The sequence below is a fragment of the Mobula birostris genome, chromosome 1 (genome assembly GCF_030028105.1).
Source record: "Mobula birostris isolate sMobBir1 chromosome 1, sMobBir1.hap1, whole genome shotgun sequence".
Lineage (NCBI taxonomy): Eukaryota > Metazoa > Chordata > Chondrichthyes > Myliobatiformes > Myliobatidae > Mobula > Mobula birostris.
The window spans coordinates 108,843,229-108,862,177 of record NC_092370.1 but is presented as its reverse complement, the minus strand read 5'-3'; the positions used below and the strand labels follow the sequence as shown (position 1 = coordinate 108,862,177).

General features: G+C 37.9%; 1 protein-coding gene across 3 annotated transcripts in view; it reads right to left on the bottom strand.

Moving 5' to 3' along the window:
• LOC140198807 (serine/threonine-protein kinase OSR1-like) overlaps nucleotides 1-18,949 on the bottom strand; it is a 142,079-nt gene that overhangs the window by 36,290 nt on the left and 86,840 nt on the right. For all 3 annotated transcript variants that reach the window (XM_072259866.1, XM_072259875.1, XM_072259884.1), the window contains 3 exons: nucleotides 1,628-1,737; nucleotides 975-1,076; nucleotides 81-214 (listed from right to left, as the gene is read on the bottom strand). In XM_072259866.1, coding sequence (XP_072115967.1) covers nucleotides 81-214; nucleotides 975-1,076; nucleotides 1,628-1,737 — 346 coding nt within the window. The remainder of the gene's footprint in view (nucleotides 1-80; nucleotides 215-974; nucleotides 1,077-1,627; nucleotides 1,738-18,949) is intronic.

Sequence of the window (18,949 nt, the reverse complement as noted above, 5' to 3'; positions counted from 1 at the left end):
TTGAGAGAGTCTTAATTCAGCAATCTGACTTCCAATCGCAGAATACAGAAACCAAACAAGAGCAGAACTCTGATTTTTACCTTTTTTCTGGATCTTTCTGTAGACACTGTGAAATCATCTTTCTAAAGGACTTGCCATACTTTTTGACCATTTCCTTATCCTGCACACCTGTCTCTAAACAGGGGGGATCATTCTGAAGAGTTAGCATTAAAACCTGAACAAACAGATGATAAGAAATCAACCTGTGGAATTTAAACCATCTTCAATTGAAGCAAATGGTTAAATGATTTGTTTAAAAGATGCAAAATTTTAATGCAATTGATCAAATGGGCTCATTTTTCCAACTATAGATGCTAGAACACATTAAATAGCTGAAAAACAAGCTGAACTTATTGTATATAATTGAACACAAACTGTTCTAGACATCTATTTAATGCCAAGCATGAATCAGCATTCAGACTAAAGCAATGGAGATAGACAAAAGTAACCAAGCTCCATTTAATTCTTCTACCATTCTAGTAATAGCAGGACCCAATAGTGTTCATTACTAAGGTAATCAATCTTAGATTTTCAGACAAGGAAAACAAATTTTGAAGACTTGTGAAACATTGATCTAAGTCATCATTTTCTCTTAGGTATACTATGATCAATGTCTAGGCCCAAAGTGCCTATTTTGATGAATAGATGCTGATTTCATATTTGAAGAGAGTTAGTTCTCCAAATGGGTTCCACTTTTTCCTCCAAATTGCAATTGGGAAAAGAAAATAGCGTAAAATACCTTATTGCTGACAAGGACAATAATAAAAAAAAAAGAGATGAGTTTTGGTTTGCTCCATGTTAAAAACATCCAATGGATTGCTTCTGTGCTATGCAGTGCACGATAAACTTTTGCTTGAGGATGAAAATTTTATTTCCCATATTTTCATTTCAATTGTTGGGCAATTGCAACTATTAGACTTGCCAGTGACTCTTACCTTCATTGGTGGGTATTTATGATAAGGAGCTGCTCCCGTAGCCAGTTCAATGGCTGTAATTCCAAAGCTCCAAATGTCTGCTTTGAAGTCATACCCTTTAACCTGTTGATGCAAAGCATGGATGCAATTAACTTGAAATTATATATTTCACACCAATACATCCAGAATCATAAAACATGGTCCTTGATCAGTCTCAGTATCACCTGTAGTACACTCATTGATCCACAAAACCTAGAAAGGGACTAGTTTGATCACCCACGTTAAATCTAACATGAAAAAGTGAGTAGGTGGGTAGAAGCTTCATATTCACTTCCTCACTCCTATTATACTGTCAAGTGCATATGTGCCATTAAGAGCCCCAGGATGTTGCCCTTTACCCAGGTACTCCAGCAGATGATTATTTTTAAAAATGGCCAAGAGCTCAATAGAAGCAGCTTAAGGGAACTATAGGATAAAATAAAAGGTTACTGTACATAATGAAATTCAGGATGTATAAACATGATGTATAAAGAAAATACTCAATAAGTAGCCCCGTAACATTTGCAATTCCCAGAAGCTCATTGATTTGAAGTCCTCATATATTAAGTTTCAAATACCCATGAATAGAATCCAATGCAAGCAAAGTATTTTAATGTGAATATCAAGTGCCCCACCTGTTCCATGACTTCAGGTGCCATCCAACAGGGTGTGCCAACAAAGGTCTTTCTCACTTTATTCCTGGTCATGTCACCTCCTGTTGCCAGGAATGCACTTACACCAAAATCTGCAACAAATCAAGCAAAATCACAAGTAAAATAACATTTCTCACTAATTCGGCATTGGTCAACAAACTCAGAAATTTGCCATTTTGTTGCAATGAACATTTTCACTGTTCTGGTGGTTTAAAGAGCATGACAAAAATCATTTCCACTCAGCCACAACTACCAATACCACAGGCTTCCAATTCTACAACCAAGTTCTCATGAGTGCCTGATATGTTCACACGACCTATCTTGTCTTTTCACCTCTGCAGTAAGAGTAATATAGATAAATTATCTTTGACATTGCCTTAAATGTTGAATATGATAATACTGGCAGTTTATTAATGATTGACAGTGAAAAAATATTCAAAAGGGCATGAACTAATAATAGTATAGGAACATTTAATTATCTGGATACAGAATGAAATAAAAGTCTGTGATAAGAAAAAAAAGCAGCTGTCTGGTTCAGATGCGTCTACTGAGGAAGAGTTGAGTGAGCTAGGGCTCTTCTTTTTGGATTGATGTTGGATGAGAAGCGACTTAATGGAGATGTGTAAGATCATGGAAGGCATAGATAGAGTGAACAGTCAGCACCTTTTTTTCCAGTGTGGCAATGGCCAATACCAGAGGACATCTGTTTAAGATGAGTGGAGGAAAGTTTAAGGGAGATAACAAATTTTTGTCTTCAAACACTAAATGTTCTTCCTTTCCTCACTGATTAATCTGCACATCATTGATCACACCAACCCCCCCAAACCACCAGCTCCCCCACTTCCCATGTCAGTCTGTCAATTGCCTCTAGTCTGTCTCGCCTTTACCCTCCTCCTCTTTATAGAGGCTATTACCCCAATTTGCTCAGTCCTGATGCACAGCTTTGACCAAGAACATGGACCATTCCACTCCACTCACCCTATGATGCTACTTAACCTGCTGGGTTCCTCCAGCAGATTGTTTGTTGTGTTAGGTATTCAGGAACATTTTCTTATCTGATGCAGTTATCACACAGCATAATGGTAAAGGGAAATAATATAATTTAGTACACTGCATGAATAGATTAAAAAAATCAAGACAAAGCACCTTCAAATACAAACGTGAAGGGAAAACTTGTTATAGAAAGGAAACCTTTAAAGGAATAACAGCACAAATCATCGCTATTCCCCATCATTAACAGAGGAGTCCATGGACCCCAGATTGGGAACTCCTACATGCATAAAAAGGCTAGAAATCCAGCAATGAAAGGGTTAAGGCTTTTTTTTAAGAAACTTAAACAGCATGCAATATTGATAGGTCAAATTAAAATAATGAGGTCCTACACAAAAAACCATGGTATAGTTAAAAAGGCCAAAATAAACATTACATAGTAAACTTGGGAGAAATCCTACAGGAAAACTATTGCTCCTTAACAATGCTTAAGGTAATATTATTCTTGCAGATAGTGAAATTGTGCAATTTTTGAGGCTATAACTTGCAGGTTGTAGGAGAAAATTAACTAGGCATGCCTCTACATTTTATTTATATGTTGACAGGTAAAAATAAAGGTCAAAAAGTGAAATAATTTTAATGAATTGCAGTCTATCTCAAGGCAACAGTCATTAAGATGTAATCAAAAGCTCCCATTTTATCATTAAGATATACAACCCAGCATCAGTTACATAAACAGCAAATTTCCAACTCTCCTAAAAAAAAAATTTTCCCATGTTGTAATTTTATATGACAGTATTCTAACCTATGCTTTCAAATTTACTGTTTTCATGTTATAAAAACAGATCTTATTTCTTTCAAATATCGGATGATACGTCAGTAATTTCTGGAATCTGCCTCAAGATTTCGCCCAATGTTTTTCAACAGGGCTGCTGTTTGTGTAATTTGAGATTTTACTTCAATCCCGCAGATCAGCCATACATTTTCTATTTCCTCTTTCAAATTACCATGAACCAAATAAAGCTCTTTGCTGAAAATTTAATTTATCCAATTACTGCTCAAAATGAACAATTTTGGAGGAAAAAAAATAGCATTGTAGCCAATATTTAATGAGTTTTCCCTCAAAGGGAAATGTGTTGTGTATGGAGAATACATAGAACTGTTATGGTGTGAAACAATACTTTTTATTTAAGGTCAACTCTGTTTCCTGGCTGTAGGGCCTGTTTTCATGCTGTAATGCTCCATTACAATTTATAGTGAATTAACCTAACAATCTGCATGCTTATGAGATAGAGGAGGAAAAAGCATGCAGAGGAAACCCCTAGCAGCACAGGGAGACCATGCGAAACTCCACACTGACAAAAGGCCCAGCATTGAACCTGGTTTCTTGCACTAAGATAGTGGTTCTACTATCTCAGCCATTGTGCTGCATGATTTACATCACAGTATAGAAAGGTTCTGACACTGAAAGCAATTTCCACAGAGATATCAATTGCAAGCTTTCTATTGCTTCACTTCCCTCAATAGATCCCTCGCCATACCTACATTTAAGTGTCTTACATGGAATTCCTCAGCAAGGCTGGTATGGAGAGTACTAAAACAGCAATCATGCACCAGCCTGTCTTTAAAATAGCCTTTGATGAAGTGGGTGGTTGCTCCTATAATCATTTACACTGGGCCCCTGTGTACTGACAATGGATTCAAGGTTCTCAATGCCATCCAAATTGTTCTTCTACTTTGAATGATAACTGGCCAAGTCTAGGTTGTTGGGTTCACAGCATCTGAGGTTCCCTGGCACATCATCATGAGAAAGTGCTGTCAATCTGACCAAAGTCCCTCTTGACTAGATTTTAGAACTTCAAGGATACCATCTGCTTCTGAGGCCTTATTTCTTTTCAGTTTGCATATGGTCTCTTCAACCTTGTTCATCTGGGCTGATGAAAAATCTGAACCAGGGAGTTTGTCTTTGGATGGAGTAAAGGATATTCATAAAGGACAAGAATAATTGTTCAGAAGCTCTTTGAAGTGCTCCTTCCAAATTGTCAACATAAATCAAATGCACTAAAGGTAAATATTCTAGCATACCTTCCACAACTTTTCCTTATACGTTAACCTTAATCTCAAAATAATAAGGGACAGACTCTGCTCAACAGTCTTTCATCAACAAGCTTTGCTCTAATGGCAAGTTTTTCATACGTTTTTTGAACTAAGGAAGAAAGGCATCTCCCTATGTGATACCTGGAAACTACAATCCTCAAGATTCCATTGCCCTTGAAGTGAACAGACAGCAAAACAGTACTGAAAGTACTACTAAAGTCATCCTTTTAACTACATTTGTAGTTCATTTTAAAGATCCATTTAGAGTGCTCTTTCCGTGAGCTCTTTTCATCAAAACACTGTTACATTACTGACAAAAGTATTATGCTACATTGGACCAATTTAAATGCACTCCATACTTCACCTTCACCAATCTCATAACAGATATAGAAACAAGGAAGTATAACACATGGACCGAGTTTACTATAAATACAGCACAAACAGTTATACAAAGACTCATCTGAACACATCCACCTGATTGCATACTTTCACTAACTGTGGATTTGTACTATCCTACTTACAATAACAGAGGATATAAATTAGCTGAGTTTAATTAGACATTGGATTTTGATTGCAAGTTTTGCACCCAGCTATACGGAGTGCTCACTGCCTCATGATTAACTGTATTGCCCTTCCTAAAAAGCGGATATTTCTATAATGTACTATGTTTTAATGTATAGTACAATTTTATTTTTTAAACCATTGTTAATTAAATACAATATTCAAATGCTAGTTCTCTCAAGTCACACGTTATTATGGATTTACATTCCAAGAACTTAATTCATGAATGTTTAATAAGTTCCTATAAAATTCCTGTGGTTTTATTGCATGTTAATAATGCATTAACACTTCAAAGAATTTGACACAAGTTCTTTAAACTGTATTTGCATTAAACACACATATTGAAACTAGTTGCCTTATTCCCTGTTTAGCTATAGTCATTGAATATAGTGCTTTTCTAAACTGCAACATTTTAATAATAAGATATAAATTTTATGGTGCATTAAGACTAAACAGCACAGGGAGAAATAAGGCACATGTTCAGCAGACAGAAAAACAAACCATAATAAAATGTGGGAACCATCCAGCAGGTCAGTGAATGCTAGTCACACTAGTCTCAAGTCACCTGTTTCAACTCTGATTTAATGTCAGAGACTTGGTATTTTTAAAGGGGGGGGGGTGGCAGGAATTAGGAAGTATTTATTTATTAATTTCTATTATTCAACATTTTCAGTTCTTAGGCATTTCACAACCATTTGACTATAAAATCCCAAATATTTAACATCCTCTTTCTAATGAATTTTATTTTATTGTTAAATAGTTCATCCCATATCCTGACCAACTTTTCCTAATCTCTGGAATCAATCTTATCATACCATCAAGGTTTTGAGTTTCATTTGTAAGGATTTCTTCCATGCTCGAAAAAAACAGCTGTTATTTGAAAGCAAGCCCTAAAATAAAAAGGCAGGATTATGGTACAAAAGCAAAAAAAACTTCCATCAATTTATTAACTAAACCACACAGGAGTTCCCCCCTCCCCCCTCCCCCCCCCCCCCCGTTTGCTGTATTGATTAAAACATGAACACCACTATCAATGGAACAATCCCACTGCAATCTCTAGCTCCAAAATCTTTCTCTTTTTTAATCTTTTTATTAATTTTCAAGCTCATAAACATAATAATAGTGATACAAAGAGATTGGAATTACCTCATTGTTATTAAACATCTACAAAAAAAGACTACAAATAGTACAAGTGTAATAGCTTTCTAAACTCTTGATATAGTTAATCATGGAAAAAAAAGGATATTGCAAAGAAAACACCCCCCCAAAAAAAAACAGAAAAAAACCCAAACAAAAACAACTAATGACTAAACCTAAAAAAGATAAACAGAACAAAACAAGGCTGAACCAATATATTAGATCGAATACAATCATTAATGTCGTCAACTCTGCTCGTCTATTCATAGAAACATAGAAAATAGGTGCAGGAGTAGGCCATTCGGCCCTTCAAGCCTGCGCCACCTGTCAGTATGATCATGGCTGATCATCCAACTCAGAACCCTGTACTAGCCTTCCCCCCATACCCCCTGATCCCTTTAGCCACAAGGGCCATATCTAACTCCCTCTTAAATATAGCCAATGAACTGGCCTCAACTGTTTCCTGTGGCAGAGAATTCCACAGATTCACCACTCTCTGTGTGAAGAAGTTTTTCCTAATCTTGGTCCTAAAAGGCTTCCCCCCTTTATCCTCAAACTGTGACCCCTCGTTCTGGACTTCCCCAACATCGGGAACAATCTTCCTGCATCTAGCCTGTCCAATCCCTTTAGGATTTTATATGTTTCAATAAGGTCCCCCCTCAATCTTCTAAATTCCAGAGAGTACGAGCCCAGTCGATCCGGTCTTTCATCATATGAAAGTCCTGCCATCCCAGGAATCAATCTGGTGAACCTTCTTTGTACTCCCTCTATGGCAAGGATGTCTTTCCTTAGATTAGGGGACCAAAACTGCACACAATATATTCTAAGTTAGTAAAAAGGATTCGGAAAAGGTCAAACTACATCATATGAAAATGCTGAATAAATAAATGGCATTGCCGAATTTAAGATTCTATTACTGGGCAATTAATATTCGATATTTAATATTTTGGACACAAGATTGGGATATAACTCCAAGTCCACAATGGGTACACCTTGAAGGATACTCTGTACAAGGGTTTTTATTGGTTTCTATTTTAGGAACTTCACTTCCCTTTGTATTTTCTAAATTAAACAAACAATTGGTTAATCCAATAATTAAACATACATTACGAATATGGTTCCAATTTCATAAATTTTTTGGTTTGAACAAATTCATATTATCAAGCCCTATTATATCTAATTTTTTTTTCCAACCTTCAGTTATGGATCAAGCCTTTTTGATATGGAAAATGAAGGGTGTAACATGTTTCCATGATTTACTTCTGAATAATTGTTTCATGTCTTTTGAACAGTTATCTAATAAATATAACTTGCCTAGATCCCTTTTTTTTGGATATTTACAAACAAGAAACTTTTAAAATTTCATGCTGCCTACGTTTTCGATTTCATAGTCTAGCTCCAAAATCTGGCGTCCATCTCCAGTAAGCAACTGATGAGGCAGTGTTGACTGAAGAACAAATAATAGTCCCATCATTATGGCAAGATCATAAGACATAGGAGTAGAAATAGGCCAGTTGGCCCACTGAGGCTGCTCTGTCATTTCATCTTGGCTGATCCAATCACCTTTTCCCCACATCCCTTCATGCCCTGACTAATTAAGAACTTCTCAGACCCTGCCTTAAATACACCCAATGACTTGGCCTCCACAGCCACCCATAGCAACAAATTCCTGATTCACCCTCCTCATCCCTGTTCTAAAAGTCCACCCCTCTATTTGGAGGCCATGTCCTCAATCATGAGGGGATCCTTCATGGTTAGTTACACTATCACAGGCAGAGAGACAAAAGTCCATATCTTCCTATCTGATTATCTGATTAACATTAGATCTATTCAGACATTACTTTAAGTCTTCACTAAATGGAAAAGATACAGCACTGCAAAAGCCTCAAGGTTAGTACCTTCTCCCAGGAAACATTCCCAAAAATCCCAGATCAAGAATGTACTTTCCGCTTTAAAGTCTTCTTGCAGCAACAGAAAAGTTACAAAAATGTGATTGAAATAGCACTGTTTACATTTTAAAATAGGAATGATAAGATATAGCTTCTTGGTTCAAGCTCCCCAACTAGACACATTTTAGCTTCTATTAGTTCAGCAAGCGCATGTATAATTTGATAACAAAGTTATAGTACTATTGCAGAGTTCAGCATTATTAGATGATTTCACAGGAATAGCAGGGAATCAATAAAGATCATAAGCAGCAACTGCCTTGACCTCTACCCACCATTACCACCCTGCTTTCTCTACTGACCCAGCTATACTCTCACACAATCTCATTCCTGATACTATCATAGCTCCTTCCGTCTCTGTTCACAATATTGACATACCTTTCCAGACTCGCCCCTTGTGTCTATCACTGCTCCTCTTTACTGCAGATATGCTGTTCACTCAGTCCAAACCATGCATAGTAGATTTACTTCTGTGCTCCTGGCTTGCATCAAAAGAAACAGACCTAGTACTGTCATTTCACTATTTAGTGATTTTTCCATATAATTTTTAAATTTAAAATGAAAGCATTATTGTTTTTTTAAACTTTTGTCACACATACTGAGGTACAGTGAAAAGCTTGTTGTGCATGTTGCTCATTGAGATCAAATCATTGCAGCATAATAGTACAACGTGAAACAATAACTGAATGCATAATTAAAGTATAACAGCTACAGAGAAAGTGTGGTGCAGGTATAAAATAAGGTGAAAGATCATAAAATAGACTGTAAAGTTCAAAAGTCCATCTTGTTATACTCTTATAGCAGTAGGGTAGAGGCTGTCCTTCTGCCTGGTGCTATGTGCATGCAGCTTACCTGATGGGAGAGGGGAGATGAGAGAAGAAAGAATTAAAAACCCAAAATAAATTTGGATAAGGAGACCGAAACAAGTCACATGAAAGTCCTGTATCAGCATGACTTTATCTGTGTATTCTGATTTGTGGCATTTGTGTTCCTAATTGCTTGCTGTATCTGGATAATTAAAAGTTAAAGTCTGTCCTGAGCCTTATAGGCTCATCAGGCCGGTTTCTGTGGCGTGAAGCGACTGAGAGTACGAGACTACCCCCCCCCCCAACCCCTGGAATAGGACACCAGTCTATTGTGAGATTAACCCCCAGCATTTTGCCGGTACCCATTTTCAGCTGGGTGGACTGGAGCAGTGTGCGGTTAAGTGCCTTGCTCAAAGACACAACACGCTGCCTTGGCTGGGGATTGAGCTCACGACCTTCAGATCGCTAGTCTAACGCCTTAACCACTTGACCATGAGCCGTACATCTGGATAATTATTCCCTCCATATTCAAGTCTTCTGCCATCTTTAAAGTAGTCAAAATATTAAATTTGAATTTCCCACCATGAACAAGTTCAGACACCTTGTTATTCACATCACGTGCATATATTTGCAGCTTCTTATTCCTCCTTGCAGCTCTTTTCTGTTCAGCTTTGTAGCATTAGTAAATGAGGATGACAAGTATTTTATAAAATGATTTAGATACATTATAATAGTAAATAACTGATGGCTCTAATACTCATCTCTTGAAGACAATCTATTCATTCCCACTTCAATTTGTTTAATTCTCTACCCAAACTGATACATGATCTCCATAACACAAGAACTTTTAATTTTATATGTACTTTATCAGAGGTTATTTGGAAATGCAGATATACTTCTTTCAGTGGTTCAATCTTCCTCTATCTGAATATTTACATTCTTAAAGAAAATAGTAATCCTGTTAAGCTTTATTCCATTAAACAGTGAAAATCATAGATTAGACAAAGCGCTGAATTACATCCTTAAATGATGAATTCCAGAATTTTAATGACAGTTCTGGTGGCAATATGGCATTTAATCCTTGCTGCTTTCCTGAACTTTTTCCAAAATCCAGGAGATTTTTGAACATTCTTAATGAAACCATACCTCTACTGTTATAATTTTGAAGTACTGTAAGCCTAATTTGTGCTTATTTTAATCTTCGCATCTTCAGCCATCAGATGGCTAAATAATCTTCACCACCAACATGAAAAAGTGATGATGCTCTTCCATTAACTACAATATAGCTAAGAAAGGAACTGATTAGTTAGAGACAAGTAACTGTGAAGGAGCTATTATACTTCAGAATTGTATCAGAGACCTGCAAACCATGGGAAGGAGGATAGTGGGACAGAGTATAGGAAAGTGCAAGCACATCTATATATAACAATACAAAAACAATGGGGGGGGGGAGAAAGAGAAAGTGTGCAAGAGATTTTCTTAATTGGCTTCCAATCTAATAAGTAGTTTTGGAGCTGGTGAATGAATAGAATAAATATTAGGATATTCTGGTTAGACAAGATAAAATAATTAAAACTAAAGTTATTTTTAGGAAAATATTTTTCAGCTGTTCCGTAAAACTAGTGACACCCAAAATTAATCTCTGTATGACATCTTAAAAGCTTTCAAAATAGGATGTTTTACAAACTATTAGCACATGAAAAATAGTCCCTTAGGTCAAAATCCTACTGAACTTCAAGAACAATTACATTTGAAAAGTAGTGACTAGTTGTGCTGAACAATTATGAAAAAGTATGGTATTAACTTAAGTATTAATATAAATAATCAAGCAGCATTTTATGTTTGAACTTGACAAATTGTCCTTAACACTTCCATTTTTAGACAATTGGTCGAATAGGTCATGTGGTGGAAGTGAAACTTAAAACAATCCACACGAGATTCCTCTAAGTGCTCTCATTGTGTAAACTAGTTGAACAAATCTGCAATGTTATTTCAATTTTTTTTCCTAAGGTAGGCATAGAAACAGAAACATAAATGAGATTTATGACATACCCTTAACTTCAATGTTTTACTTTTAAGATGTTTTTAACAACTGACACAAGTGAAAAGGCAAAGGGAAGTTAAATGAAAATGGTTCTGCAGCCCAGTAAATGACATTTTTCCAATGTCTTTGTTCACTGACTTTCTATGATGGGAAATATTTCTTGGATACATGATGCCTGTACTTGTTTCCCTACCTAAGCAATCCACAAAGTGGTCTGTATGTCTGTTGTTACCTCAAAGGCTTTTCTCAGTTCCTAACGTGTATACAGTGGCATGCAAAAGTTTGGGCACCCCGGGTCAAAATTTCTGTTACTGTGAATAGTTAAGTGAGTAGAAGATGAACTGATCTCCAAATGTCATAAAGTTAAAGGTGAAACATTCTTTTCAACATTTTAAGCAAGATTAGTGTATTATTTTTGTTTTGTACAATTTTAGAGTGGAAAAAAAAAGGAGCACCATGCAAAAGTTTGGGCACCCCAAGAGATTTGAGCTCTCAGATAATGTTTACCAAGGTCTCAGACTTTTAATTAGCTTGTTAGGGCTATGGCTTGTTCACAGTCATCGTTAGGAAAGGCCAGGTGATGCAAATTTCAAAGCTTTATAAATACCCTGACTCCTCAAATCTTGTCCCAACAATCAGCAGCCATGGGCTCTTCTAAGCAGCTGCCTAGCATTCTGAAAATTAAAATAAACGATGGTCACAAAGCAGGAGAAGGCTATAAGAAGATAGCAAAGCGTTATCAGGTAGCCATTTCCTCAGTACAAAATGTAATTAAGAAATGGCAGTTAACAGGAACGGTGGAGGTCAAGTTGAGGTCTGGAAGACCAAGAAAACTGCTTGTAGGATTGCTAGGAAGGCAAATCAAAATATCCATTTGACTGCAAAAGACCTTCAGGAAGATTTAGCAGACTCTGGAGTGGTGGTGCACTGTTCTACAGTGCAGCGACACCTGCACAAATACGACCTTCATGGAAGAGTCATCAGAAGAAAACCTTTCCTGCGTCCTCACCACAAAATTCAGCGTCAGAAGTTTGCAAAGGAACATCTAAACAAGCCTGATTTATTTTGGAAACAAGTCCTGAGGACTGATGAAGTTAAAATAGAACTTTTTCACCACAATGAACAAAGGTATGTTTGGAGGAAAAAGGGTGCGGAATTTCATGAAAAGAACCCCTCTCCAACTGTAAAGCACGGGGGTGGATCGATCCTGCTTTGGGCTTGTGTTGCACCCAGTGGCACAGGGAACATTTCACTGGTAGAGGGAAGAATTAATTCAATTAAATACCAGCAAATTCTGGAAGCAAACATCACACCATGTGTAAAAAAGCTGAAGATGAAAAGAGGATGGCTTTTACAACAGGATAATGATCCAAAACACACCTCAAAATCCACAAAGGATTACCTCAAGGTTTTTGCCATGGCACTCACAGTCCCTTGACCTAAACACCATCAAAAATCTTTGGATAGACCTCAAAAGAGCAGTGCATGCAAGGTGGCCCAAAAATCTCACAGAACTCGAAGCCTTTTGCAAGAAAGAATGGGCGAAAATCCCCCAAACAAGAATTGAACGACTTTTAGCCAGCTACAGAAGGCGTTTATAAACTGTGATACTTGCCAAAGGGGGTGTTACTAAGTACTGACCATGTAGGGTGCCAAACTTTTGTTTTGGGCCCTTTTCCTTTTTTGTTATTTTGAAACTGTAGAAGATGGAAATAAGAAAAGTAATCTTGCTTAAAATATTAAAGAAATATGTCATCTTTAACTTTATGCCTTTTGGAAATCAGGTTATCTTTTACTCCCTTAGCTAGTCATAGTAACAGAAATTTTGACCCGGGTGCCTAAATATTTGCATGCCACTGTATATTTACTGTTGGTAAATGTACTTGCAACATTCCTTTTTGCCACCATACTTCAAACAAAAATACATGCTGGCTATCTTTCGGAATTCAATGACACGGGAAATAGAAAGCAATGACAACCTCAACTATTTTTCTGCTTATTGTTAAAATTTCTTCCATTTGGAGGGGTTACTTGATGTCAATACCCATGTCTTGCTCAAGTCAAAATGGTTCAAGGACCACTTAAGAGCAATTTACCAGGGCTACACAGATTTGGCTTCACTTTTGATGGCGATGTCATTTCTAAGTGGACATGAAATTCCAACAAACAGCAGGCAAGCTCTATACTATAGATTTTTCTCACTTGATGCCTAAAAAAGTGTTAATTTATTCTTGTTGTGTGAAAATGCCATGTACAATCTGGGACACAAAGAATGGGAGTTACAGCAGGAAGAAAAGCAAGGACAAAGATGGAGACAGCAGCTGCAAAAATATGTGGATAAATGAAAGGTCAAGGCCAAAATAGCTGTGGCTTTCATACATCATCCACCGATGCCAGTTGTGGTTGGGAAGGATTCCAAAAAATACACAGAAGAAACCAAGGGCAAGGGATGAGTAACTAATTTTGGATACAAGGAATCAGGAAGTGTTGAGTGTTGGATTAAAATAATGAAACATCATGAATAGAGGCAATTGCTTTGAGATTCTCATTACTTCATCTAATTTTGAAAGTCTGCTCATGAAATTTATTGCTCATTCTCACTGCACTGCAAATTCAGGATGGATATATATGACACACACACACAAAAATGAGGAAATTTAAAATCATATTTGGAAAGAGAAGCAGCATCACATTTCAGCTGCTTTCTTCAAATATTCCTTTAGCCTATCCCTTACCTATTTTAAAATGCTGAAAAAGATGTAGCATCATTATTTCACAAATTAATTAGTTGGTGAGACCCATCAACTCTGATAAGACCATCTTCTTTCAAATAGAGCTGACACATTTAATACCAGAATTTTCAGTTTTATTATACTCAGAATTTGCAGATTTTCATGCTGAGTTTACCAGCAAACATTAAATGTTTCATCCAAATTCCACTGAGAAAAACAAAAGCGGGAAATGTCTAATAACAGTTTTTTTTTGCAGATGTACTATGTAAAATCCAACCGTCGACAGCAGTTGCAGTTTCATTCGGTCAAATGTCAGGTGTTGCATTTTGGGATATCAATCGAAAGAGATGGTATACTGTTAATGTTAAGACTCTTAACAGTGTTGATGTAGAGTAGAACCTTGTGGTCCAAGCCCATAGATCCTAAAAATATCTAAAAAGGTTGACAGTGTGGTAAAGAAGTATACTGCATGCCTGTCTTTCTTCATTAAGGGATGGAAGCTGAGGGAAGAGCTGATAGAAGTTTATAAGATTATGAGGGCAGAGATAGAGAGCAGTTATCTTTATTGCAGGTTCAAAATATCTAATACCAGAGAGCATACATTTAAAGTGAGATGGGGAAAATTCAAAGGAGTTGTCAGGGCAAGTCTTTTTTTCTTTACACAGTGATGGGTGGCTGGAATGTGCTGCCGGGGCGGTGGAAGACGCAAATACAAAAGAGGTGCTAAAGAGGCTCTTAGATAGGCACATGAATGTGCAGACAATAGATGACAATGAACATTGTGTAGATCAAAGGGATTAGTTTTGTTATGTATTTAATTACTAGTTTAAGTAGTTCAATACAAAATCATGGGCTGGACAGACTGTTTCTGCACTGTTCAGTTCTATGTTCTCATATAATCACATTCTGGTTAATCTACCATTTTATCCAGTCAACAATCCCATGTGAATAGTACTCATCACATTGGTGTGTGATCAGCACAGCTGCACTGGGAGGCCTGAAATTTAATTAATCCGTATAAATCACAGTTCAGTGTTAGTACAGTTCTTTATAAGCTACAAAGGGAATTTTTCTTTCACAGCTGGATGGTAGTGCAAAAGGTAGGCTTCAGAAATAATTAGAAACTCAGAGCTGGAAAGTGCTGACTTTGCTTCTTACTATTTTTGGTTTCTTTTAAGATGGTGAGTATGGCACTTGTGCTATTATGAAAAGTTAGATTATGATAAATCTCTTAGAATACTGTTGCAAGGCAACATTTTTCCGCACTAAAATTAATGTACCAAATTGCTCTTAGTGGTTGAATAAAAAGTCACTAAGTTACAGCTAATTTAATAAAGTAGGGATGCTGCAGGATCAGAAGAGTGCTGTAGCTGCATGATGTGGGAGCTGATGGACCCCATTGTGGCTCCTGGTGACCACATCTACAGCAAGTTCTGGCTACTAGAGGAACTCAGCCTCAAAGTTGATGACCTGGAATCTGAGTTTTAAACACTGCAGCACATCAGGGAGGGAAAGAGTTACCTGGATTCTCTGTTTCAGGAGGTGGTCACACCCATTAGATTAGCTTGCTCAAATCTGGCCTGTGGTCAGGGACAAGAGGGTGTGACTGCGAGTGAGGCAGGTAGTGGGATCCAAGAGACAGTGCTGGAGGAGCCTCAGCCCCTGAGCTTGTCCAACAGGTCTGAGATCCTTTCTCCCTGTGTGGATGAGAGTGGGGGCCGTAGGAAGGATGGGCAACCTAACTGTGGCACCGTAGTTTAGGGAGCCATTCAAGAGAAGGGTGAGAAGAGAAATGTAGTGGTAATTGGGGATAATATAGTCAGTGGAAAAGATAAGAGTTATCTGTCGCGAGGATAGAGCATGCCGGACGCTATTTTGCCTGCCTGGTGCCCGAGCTTGGGACATCTTATCTGACCTGCAGAGGAATTTGCAGTGGGAGGGGAAAGCTCCAGTTGTTGTGGTCCATGTGGGTATCAACAGCATAGGTAGATTGAGCAAAGAGGTTCTCCCAAGGGAATTCCAGCAGCTAAGGGCTAAATTAAAAAAAAACAGAATCAAAAAGATGACAATCTCTGGATCAGTACCTGAGCCACGTGCAAATTGGCATGGGGTCAAGAAGATTAGAGAGTTAAATGTGTGGTTCAAGGGTTGCTGTGGGAGAGGTGGGTTTGAATTCATGGGAAATTGGCACCAGTCTTGGGGAAGGAGAGAGCTAATACCAATGGGATGGGCTCCACCTGAACGGTGATGGGACCTGGATCCTAGTGAATTGCATAACAAGGGCTTTAAACTAAATAGTAGGGGAGTGGGTTCAACAGATTAGAGAAGTAACCCTTGTGGATAAATATAAAGAAAAAGCAAAAAATAAGAAAGAAAAAGAGTCGAGTAAAGTCAAGAGCAAAAGGGAAAAACATTACAAGGTTTTAAAAGCACAATGAGTGTAAGAGCACTTTATCTGAATACCCATAGTACTCAAAATGAGGTCAGTGAATTTGTGGTCCAAATCAGTACCAAGGGGTATGATCTAGTGGCCATTACAGAAACATGGCCGCAGGGTGGAGAGGACTGGGAATTAAATATCCAAGGATATCAGGTAATACATAAGGATATGCAGGAAGGTAAGGGAGGTGGGTAGAGCTCTTAATTAAGGATGAGATCAGGGTGATAGTGAGAGACAGTACAAGATCTAAGGAGCAGAATGCTGAATCCATCTGGGTAGAGATTAAGAATAGTAAAGGGGAAAAAAAATATCACTGGTGGGAGTTTATCGGTCACCAAATAATAACATTTCAGTGGAAAAGAAATAAACAGAAATATCTGAGACATGTAAGAATGGAACAGCAGTTATTGTGGGGGACTTTAACCCTATCTATGTGCAAGTTAATCAAGTTGATCAAGGCAGTCTTGAGGAGAACTTCATAGAATGCATCTGTGATGGCTTTCTTAAACAGCATGTTACTGAACCTGCAAGACAATCTTAGACTTGATCCTGTGCAATGAGACAGGTAAAATTAGTGATCTTGTAGTTCGGGATTCTCTTGGAAAGTGATCACAGTATGATTAAGTTTCTCATACATATGGAAGGTGCAATAGTTCAATCAAAAACCAGTGTATTATGTCTAAACAATGGAGGCTACAATGGGATGAGGGAGGATTTGGCTAGTGTAGACTGGGAACACAGGCTATATGGCGGGACGGTTGAGGCACAGTGGTAGACTTTTAAAGAGATTTTTCAGTGCTCAACAAAAGTATATTTCAGTTAAAAGCATGGACAGCAAGGGTGGGGACAGTCAGCCGTAGATAACTGAGGAAATAAAAGGCGGATAACTGAGGAAATAAAGGCATCAAACTAAAAGCTCATGCATTCAAAGTCACCAAGAGTAGTGGGAAACTGAAGATTGGGAAAACTTTAAAAAGCAACAAAGAACCACTAAATGAGCAATAAAGAAGGGGAAAATGGATTATGAAAGTAAACTAGCACAAAATATAAAGTCAGATAGTAAAAATGTTTATAATTATATAAAGCCAAAAAATGTGGCTTAAATGAACGCAGGTCCCTTGGAGGACGAGAAGGGGGTACCGATATTGGGTAATGAGGAAATGGCAAGGCGTTGAATGACTATTTTGTGTCAGCCTTCATGGTGGAGGACACATCTAACATGCCAAAGAGATGTTATGGATGCAATGATGGGAGGTGAGGTCCTCACCACAATAGCTATCACTAAAGAGGTAGTGTTGAGCAAACTTGTAGGTCTGAAGATAGACAAGTTCTCTAGTCCTGATGGAACGCATCCCAGGGTACTGAAAGAAATGACAGAAGTTATAATAGAGGCTTTGGTGATAATCTACCAAAATTCTCTGGACTCTGGGCAGGTCCTCGCAGATTGCAAGATGGTGAGTGTCATGCCACTGTTCAAAAAAGGATGCAGGCAAAAGGCAAGTAACTTTTGGCCAGTTAGCTTAACATTGTAGTTGGGAAAATGCTTGAATCTATCATTAAAGAAGAAATAGCAAGGTATCAGGCAAACCCAGCATGGGTTTAGCAAAGGCAGGACCTGTTTGACAAATTTACTAGAGTTCTTTGTGGATATAACGAGTGCAGTGGATAGGGGGAAACAGATGGATGTTATTTACTTGGATTTCCAGAAGGCATTCGATAAGGTGCCACATAAAAGATTTATCCACAAGATAATGACGCACAGAGTTGTGGATTAGCATAGGTAGAGGATTGGTTAACTAATAGAAAGTAGAGAGTTGAGATACATGGGTGTTACTCTAGTTGGCAATCAGTGGTGAGCATTGTGCCACAGGGGTCAGTGCTGGGCCTGCAACTGTTCATGATATACATTAACAATCTAGAAGAGGGGACCAAGTGCAGTGTATCTAAATTTGCTGATGATACTAAATGGAGTGGAAAAGCAAATTGTGTAGAAGATACAGAGAATCTGCAGAGAGATAAAGATAGGTTAAATGAGTGGGCTACGGTCTGGCAGATGGAATACAATGTTGGTAAATGTGAGGTCGTCCACTTTGGAAGGAAAAATGGAAGGGCAGATTATTTAAATGGTAAAAAATTGTAGCATGCTGCTGTGCAGAGGGACTTGGGAGTGCTTGTGTATGAATCACAAAAGGTTAGTTTGGAGCTGCAGCAAGATATCAAAAAGGCAAGTGGGATGTTAGCCTTCATTGCTAAAGGGATTAGATTTAAGAGTAGGGAGGTTATGCTGCAACTGTACAAGGTACTGGTGAAGCCACACCTGGACTACTGCATGCAGTTCTGGTCTGCTTACTTGAGAAAGGATAAACTGACTTTGGAGGCAACGCACAGGAGGTTCACCAGGTTGATTCCAGAGACTAAAAGGTTAGACTATGAGGAGAGATTGAGTCGCTTGGTACCGTACTCGCTGGAATTCAGAAGCATGAGTGGAGATCTTATAGAAACACAAAATTATGAAGGGGATAGATAATATAGAGGCAGGAGAGTTGTTTTC